This window comes from Miscanthus floridulus, chromosome 8, assembly GCF_019320115.1.
Source record: "Miscanthus floridulus cultivar M001 chromosome 8, ASM1932011v1, whole genome shotgun sequence".
Classification (NCBI taxonomy): Eukaryota; Viridiplantae; Streptophyta; class Magnoliopsida; order Poales; family Poaceae; genus Miscanthus; species Miscanthus floridulus.
Genome location: NC_089587.1, coordinates 83,226,558 through 83,234,549, shown reverse-complemented (window position 1 = coordinate 83,234,549; position 7,992 = coordinate 83,226,558). Strand labels below are relative to the sequence as shown.

The 7,992-nt window shown below is 43.9% G+C and overlaps 2 protein-coding genes across 3 annotated transcripts; one reads left to right on the top strand and one right to left on the bottom strand.

Moving 5' to 3' along the window:
* Positions 1-1,042: 1,042 nt before the first annotated feature.
* On the top strand, positions 1,043-3,522 carry LOC136476841 (WPP domain-interacting protein 1-like). The gene is made up of 2 exons (XM_066474806.1): positions 1,043-2,260; positions 2,738-3,522. The coding sequence occupies exons 1-2, from the start codon at positions 1,417-1,419 to the stop codon at positions 3,361-3,363; spliced, it is 1,470 nt and encodes a 489-aa protein (XP_066330903.1). The 5' UTR covers positions 1,043-1,416; the 3' UTR covers positions 3,364-3,522.
* Positions 3,523-3,668: 146 nt separating this feature from the next.
* Positions 3,669-7,025, bottom strand: LOC136476842 (uncharacterized WD repeat-containing protein C2A9.03-like). Of its 2 annotated transcripts, XM_066474808.1 has the most exons (10): positions 6,904-7,006; positions 6,704-6,802; positions 6,158-6,328; positions 5,987-6,073; positions 5,303-5,437; positions 5,083-5,193; positions 4,894-4,985; positions 4,686-4,791; positions 4,408-4,494; positions 3,669-4,320 (listed from the first exon to the last, which is right to left on the bottom strand). In XM_066474808.1, the coding sequence occupies exons 2-10, from the start codon at positions 6,743-6,745 to the stop codon at positions 3,907-3,909; spliced, it is 1,245 nt and encodes a 414-aa protein (XP_066330905.1). In that variant the 5' UTR covers positions 6,746-6,802; positions 6,904-7,006; the 3' UTR covers positions 3,669-3,906. The 2 variants fall into 2 exon arrangements, with proteins under 2 accessions (XP_066330905.1, XP_066330904.1); XM_066474807.1 differs by having other exon boundaries at positions 6,704-7,025.
* Positions 7,026-7,992: the final 967 nt, after the last annotated feature.

The following is a 7,992-nucleotide window of genomic DNA, read 5'->3' as shown; positions in this document are numbered from 1 at the left end:
AAAGAAAACCCAGCAAACTATAAAGCTTATCATATCCTTTGGAGTCGAGAAATTATTCTCACAAGTCAGATAAGTCTTGCGAGTATATTGTGTACTCAGGGTTTATTTATCCCTGTTGTAGGTGCAGCTTGAGGAGTAGCTGTTGTGTGAAGGATTCTTCTAGTGGGTACAGACGGATCCTTATATATTATCGATAGACGTTTATCTTAATTCGACTGTTTAAATTCCGCACTCTGAACTTGGTATTGTAATAATGTATTTGTAAGAACTCTGGTTGTATGGAATGTACTAAGTATTGTAAACTTGTTCTTATTATTGGATCTTGAAGGAAAACGTGGATTATTCGAGTTCTCTCTCGGGGTGTGCTCGACGGAATCCACTCGATGTAGCTTGCTTTCAGGGTGCTTAGTGTCTAGTGGAAGACGATCGTCTTCGAATATGTGCTATTTCGAACGGTTCTACCATATTTAGAGGGATATTTTAGAAGTTTTTTTTAGAAAAGTGGATATTTTAGAAGCTTGTGGACCTATTTAACACTCGTTGCCAAGTTTGATAGCCGACAATGCATTTTCTGGCCTCGTTCGCTTCGTTGAAAAAAATAAGCCGAAACACTGTTTTGGCTGATTTGTTGTGAGAGAAAAATACTGTTCCGGATAAAAAGTACGGATTATAAGACAAACGAACAGGCATCACTCCTGTATTCCATGTGTGACCAAACAAATGGGCTTCGTCCAGAAGAAGAGCCTAGATTTGTCCTCGCATCTCGTCAGTCTATCCTACGCACTTGCAATTCTGTTGGCAAATCCAAAATAGCAGAAAAAAGAGAAATGTTAAATGACACTTAGTGTTCCTCTTTCTCTCAACACTTTTTCTTCTCTATCTCCAGCCTCTCCCTATCTTCTTCTCCAACTCCAACAGGCTTAGAAAGGGCTTAAAAAGGAAGGCAGGCTGACTACGCAGTGGAAACGGTGGGACTACGAGAGGGCGGCTGTTACGGTTCCGATGGCTAGAAGGCGGCTGGGCCAAGTCGGGGGGGCAGGGGCACCCATGACCATGACGGTGGCGAGGGGAGCGGGAGACCTTACGTACAGCGGCGATACGGTGGACGGTAGACGGCGGTGACACATGGTGCTTGAGGAAGAAGAAGCTGAGAAAAAAATAAATGTTTTCGGTCTAATACTCGAGTGCCCCGTACACAAACTATCAAATAATTTCCTCGTTTCCCCTCTCCTCGTCGTCTCGACGTTGCAGTTCCGCTGGCGCCCCCGCTCCCACACTCCCACGCGGCACAGGAATTCCCAGCCCACGAGGGCACGAGGAGAGCACTATAGACGATAAAACCCAAAAGCCCCCGCCGCCCCCAATAGCTCCTGTCCCCCCTACCCGCCGTCGCGGTTGGCCTGCTCCTCTCCTCCGATGCCCAGCGTGAACGCCGTGGCGAACGGCCCCGCCGAGTCCCCGGGGGCGGTGGCTGCTCCCAAGATCAAGACTTTCCCCTCCCCGTCCCCCGCGGCGGCCGCCACCAAGGGCCGCGGCCTCCGTCGCTGGCGGCGTATCCGGCGGGACCAGGAACGGCCGAGGGACAGCACTGGCGGCGGGGGCGAGGGCGATGAGCAGCTCCACAAGCGCTGGCTGCCCCTCGCCGCCGCCGGCGCGCCCAAGGGGAAGCACGACGCGTCCGCCGCCTCCGAGAGCTCCACCGCCTCCGTCGAGTCCTGCCTCATCCCTCCGCCGCCGGGCCCGGGTCCGGGCCTCGGCTTCTCCGTCGGCGCAGGCAACAGCGAGGACGGAAGCAGCAGATCCTCCACGGCCGCGAGCGCGCCGCGCGTGCCGCTCCCGCGCTGCGACCACGCCTCGGTGGTGCTCTTCCCGCGTGAGCGGGAGCGGGACAGGCCGCGCCCCCGCGCCGCCGCTTCCATTTCCACCGCGGCAGACTGCTCGCGGTCCAGCGTCGAGTCTGACCGCCGCAGCTCCAACGCCGTGAAGGCCCGGCAGCAGCTGGGTGCCGCCGGCCTCAATGGCGTTCGCAGGATCTTCTCTGGTTGCTGTGGCCACGGTGACGAGGAGCAGCTGAGCCAGGAGGTCCGATCTACGGGTCGCTGCAGAGGGAATGGCAGTAGTGTGGTGGGCAGATCGGTCCGGTCAAGTGCTGGTGAGGAGAGTGTTGGGAACGGTGGCAATGGAAGGATGTATTGGGGTGCTGATCCTTGCAATGAGTCGATTTTGGTACTTCACAGAGCACAGGAAGCGCTGGAGAATGGTATATGCTCAAATTGCCTATGCTTATTTCCATGAGATGAGATATATGCAATTTCAGAACCTTATGATTCTTTCGCAAACCAAACCCTGCTATTCAAACTCCACTCTGTAGTATGTGTGAACTGTCTGTCTAATCGAAGTTATTTTAAGATGTAGTTTGTCTGTCTGCATCTGTGAGGATCCGTAAGTCCACATTGCCACATATTTCTCATGCTTCAGAGTGGTAAATCAGGATTTACCAGCTACTTAGCTTAGTTTGCTCAGTTTCCTGGAACGCTGCACTGTGTAGTGGTCATCTGTTGTAGGGATATTTCAATAAAATGTTGCACTACATACTGCACTTATATGTTTTTCCCCTTAAATTCCATTTCATTTCATTTGCTAACACCAGCAGCGTGTTTACATTTCATATGTAGTGGGTTGAAATAGTATTATCCTCTACATATAGTCATTTGCATTTCTCCTATGCATATTGCAGAGATAGAAAAAATCACGGCGATCGGGAAAGAGCCAAGTGATGAGTTTGATGTCCATGACAATGAATGGAGTGGGTCAGTCCATGTCGAGGAACCTAATGAAGACTTAATGATAAAGATAAAACATCTTGAGTCCAGGTTGGAAGAAGCATTAGCCTTGATCAAGCTGAAGGCTTCAAGAATATATGAACTTGAGGCAATTCGCAGTCAAGTGCAACCAGGGAAAACCACTATGTTGTCACAGTGTCAACTTGATCAACTCTACCAGGAGAGGATGGAGTCAGAGATTCAGTGCATCATCCTGACTAGAGCTTATCAAGCCTCAGCAACTCTGGCTGAGGATCAAATGGCTCTATACCAAACGCAAAAGTCTCTATCTGAAGATTACAAGCTGCTTGGACTTAAACTCCGACACACTGAAAGCAGAGCAATGGCGTTAGAGGAGATGGCAGAGAAGCTACAACTGCAGTGCAAAGAGCTGTCCAATAGTTCAGAAGTGTTGCAGCTGCGATATAAGGCGAGTAGGGTTTCACTCTTTTGTTTTGTTCAGTTTTTACTGCTGTGTATTGCTATGGCAACCTATCTTATGCGGCTCTCACCCTCGTCTACCAAGGTTGTACCTACTTGAGATTGTATGAGAGTATATCTGGAAACCCTTATTACGAGAGTATATTGGGAAACCTTTGTGTAAACACGCCTGTGAAAGTTCCCTTGTAACTTGTGTTCATGAGTTAGCCTCGTACTCATAATATCTCAGTCTGTAAGATCAATATGCTGCTACATCTTGGTTCTTCATATGCCTTTCTTTAAGCAGGTCAAAATTCTTGCACATGTGACATGTCAAGTGCGCTGGTGCCTGGTATTGTCACTGAACCTGAACATATCTGCTGGTTTTGACGAACCTGAGCAATGGTCTTGTAAGAGATGGCGAACTGGATCTAAAGCTAAAACTTGTGTGAAACCACTGATCAAGTAACACTTTATATACAACAACGTTACAGCAGCAGCACAAATCTCTGAAAAGATGGCTTGCTGAATACCTACAGCTTGTTCAGCAAAAGTAAACGCACCATTCTCCAGTTTCTTCACAGCAACACCTATGAAAATATACACAATTTTCTTGTTTCTACAACCTGTGATGTCGACCTCACAGGTCTCTACCAGCACTATGTCACAGTAGCGAATCAAGGTACGAGTAGAACCGTCGCCGATTGAACTCGAGGAGGCAGCTGAATACGCGATCATGCACACCAACAAAGAGAGCTTCAGTGTCAGGACTGAACGATATGCCTGCAATCTCACCAAAGAAATCCAGTTCCTGCTTCCTGCTATACCCACTCTCGACATCAAAGATGTGGATGAAATCCGCGGGTTCAGTCATCGCCATGAACTTCCCATCGGATGTGTAGCGAATCGATCTGATGGCTCCAATGTTGCCACCCAATACAGCAACTGATTTGGAGAGATTGCGGATGTCCCAGACCCTGCATGTCTTGTCTTGGTTTCCAGTGGCGAATGTTCGGCCATCTGGATTCCATGCTGATGCAAAGGAGTAATCCAAATGGCCATGGAGTTCATGAACCGTCTGCGAGAAACAAACAGATGCAAGCTTGTATATATGAATTATGCATTTATTAATAAAATCGGTGACTGTACACTGCGTACCACTTACCTTTCCTGAATTAGCATCAATCAGAAGTCCATCAGGATTGTCCCCCACAATAGCAGCAAGTTTACCATCAGGGCTCAATGATGTATGCTGCAGAAAATTAATCAGGGGCCAAAACAGGATTCAGTACTCTGTTTCTGTCCTCATTTAAGACACTTTTGACAAATCATTGAGCATTGACTTCAGCAGCTAGAATTAAATGGAAAAATGGAAAATTCAACAAGCTATGCAACATATCCAGCATTAAAAATAGACAGTTAAAGAATGTACTGCAGACTTACATTCACGGGCCAAGCAAAACGGAAGTTATTGCATATTTGAAATCTTTCCATGTCAAAGTCTCTAAGTCCACAATCATTGTTTGACGCCAGGAAGTGCAGAGAACCACTGCAAAGAAATGGACAAGAAACATCGTTATATTGAGATTCAAGCATTTCAATTCCTCATAAGCAAAATAATCGATTTGATTGCCTGCGAAAAATAAAGTACCTAGGTTTCTCAAATATCTCCAAAGAATTAGTAATACCATTGTCATCATGTGTTGACTTGCAGCAGTAGCTTACTCCTTGATGATCCAGAAACTTCATTCCCCAGGCAAACAAATAAGCATCAAACCCTGATTACAAAATCTTCTAGAAGGCAAAAATAGGAAAAGACATTGAGGATGAAAAATATCACCTTGCATATTATTTCCCCATGATACCCACCAATAACAAGCAAGTTATTCTTCACTGCCAAAGTACTAACTGGAGTCTGATAAAATCCCTCGTAGTAATTCCCATGGTGCTTCTGAAGTCAAAGCACAAAGAACATAAGGCTGTGTTACCATAAATCAAATAGACAAGGCTCTGGAAGAAAAATGAAAAGTTGAAATGAATATTTGGAAAGTGATATGTACCTCACATGGTGTGACATGTCCTTGAAGATCAATGACTTCTTGCTTTTTACAAGTCAGTGCTGACCAATGAAGCACAGAAAAGTTTGACATAAGATACACATCGTGCCTTGTCGTTGCCCATACTAAATTTCTCAACTGCAAAACAGGGATGGAACGAGCTTAACAAATTTGCAGGACCTGAGAAGGCAACTAATACCATCAGAGCATCTGATTGTTTGGTATAACATACGTACAGAGCTACAAGGCCCTACATTGTACTTGCTTAAAAATAGAGCAGCTGGCTCCCAAAATTATGAAATAGAAATGTTAATTCATTTTTGAGAATAGTTCATTCTGAATGTCTGTTCCTGTGTTAGGATACCACAATTGCAATTTAACTGAGTTGCCGCTGTCCGGCTACGCAAATGTCGAGGGGAATCAGAAAAGGCTAAACTCTTGGTGGTATTACTTAAGGAGCGTTTCAGTTTACTAGTTACTCAAGATAAGTAGCCTCCTCTTTCTAGTCAGACATGAGAAACATGCCAAGCAATTAACAATCTTCTAGAATAATTCAACTTCAACACGTGATTGACAAACCTTCAAGAAAGAAAGAAAAAGAGAGCAGATAAACTGTCTCAATTATGACATCTAACAATCTTCTAAAACTAACATTTGGAACGAGAAACGCTCGAAACCATGGCTCACCTGGAAATGAAGGATGGTCGATTTCACCGACCTTGTGTTGTGCTGAAACGCATAGTAGAGCTGGCCTTTCTCTGCAGGCATGCATTCCTGCACCAATATCGCCACATAAAATTTTACTTGGCCTAACGAGATACTCAACTCAACCAGGTAATTAGTCTGAAAATGCCATGCCTTCTCTGAAATCCTTCCGGAATTAGGTACGTTCTCAAAGTTGGCATACCGCTGCAACCTGGACTGCCTGTACTTGTCTCTTGTAGTCGCCATCATGTCCCAGGGGATCCCTTGTATATCCTTCCCCTTCTTCACATCCATAGCCGTGATATGTTCAGTCGCTTTACTAGTCTACAAACACAAAATTGCCTTTTCTGTTAGACCATACCAATTTTTTCTAACTGCATCCTCAAAAGCTAGTGACAGAAACGATAGAGACTAAAAAAAAGGTCGCAATCAAAGTAAAACTCTGTTACGTTAAAAAAAAAAAGCAAAACTCTGCATTGAACTAGATAAGCATTTATCATCAGTTCAGAGCAAGCTTCACATATAGAGTATAATTTATGCAAAATCAAGGCATGGGAACGGCATCACTTAGGAGATTGAGGATGAACAAAGAAATAAAAAACAGGGCTAAAAAAAAACCAAAGCAGGAGCATTTCAGAGCAAAATCTCGTGTCTCGACTCTCAAGAACAAAGAACAGAGCAGCGGGCGGGTACGCTTACAGATTGGTCCAACTCATCGTCCTCGTAGTCGGAGTCATCCATTCGAACGCCGTGGCGGTCTCCTTCTTCCGGATGAACTCCGGCAAGGTCGTCGTCGTGCTGCGACATGGCCCGTAAGAAAGCCCCCCAAAAGAAAGACGAATTTGAGGCAAACCAGACCAGATTTTGCTCGAAATCACTGAAAATTTTGCTGCAAGTACGCTGCGCCTTGATGATTCAGTGTCCAGCGAAGGAGCAAGCCTGGATTTATTGTTGAGATCTGGTTCTGGAATTTTTTTGGGAGCAACCGGAACTGAACACGGCGTGGCTTCTAGTACGGTGCTGCTTGCATTCTAATAAAAAGAAAATGGAAGATAGCCCTTTACACTTTGACCCAGCTGAAATTATTTATTTGTGTGATGCACATCCGCTCACAAAAACATGTCTTTTAGACTATCTTCAACAACAACACCTAAAATATAAGACTCATTCGACCTATGGATAGCGCTATAGGCAAAGGGTTTAATACTCATTTGGCATCTTCTCCAATAACAGGATCAAAAAGCGAATCCTTTCTGTAAATGGGTTGTGGCTCTCAAGCAAAAAAAAAAAAAAAAATAGGTCTCCTGTATAGGCACTATGTTGGAGGCCGTTTTAGGGTCTATTGCTATCCAGTTTGGATTTGATGTCCATATAGATCTTTTATTGAAGACAGTCTTAGGATAGGATATCTAGTCAACAAATCTTAAAACAACCAGCGTCAATAGCTTTTAATATTCTAATTTGGACACGTACAAGATATATTGGTATATTTTCAGTCAAAATACTTGCAAATCTTACAAATCGAATGATTTAAGAGTATATTATAGAACATATTAGTAATCAAAAGACATGCATAGAAGGTCGTGCAAAGTCAAATGTAACGTGCCATCATGAAAAAGAATGTAATTGTAGTATATTTGTGGTCAAAATACTTGCAAATCTTATAAAATTGAATGATTTAAAAGTATATTATAGAAGATATTAATAATCAAAAGACATGCATAGAAGATAATGCAAAGTCAAATGTAACATGTCATCATGAAGAGAATGTAATTGTAGTATAGTACTTGGTCAAACTATTTTAAGCTTGATTAAATCTATACAAAAAGGTATCATTCTAATTATTATTAGATTCATAAGAAGATGTATTTTTATAGTATATCTATTTTGTGTTATAAGTATGAATACTCTTCTTATAAACTTAGTTAAACTTTGGAAAGTATATTGCTTTTGGGTATATAGTGTTCATTAAAAGAGAGACAGAGGAA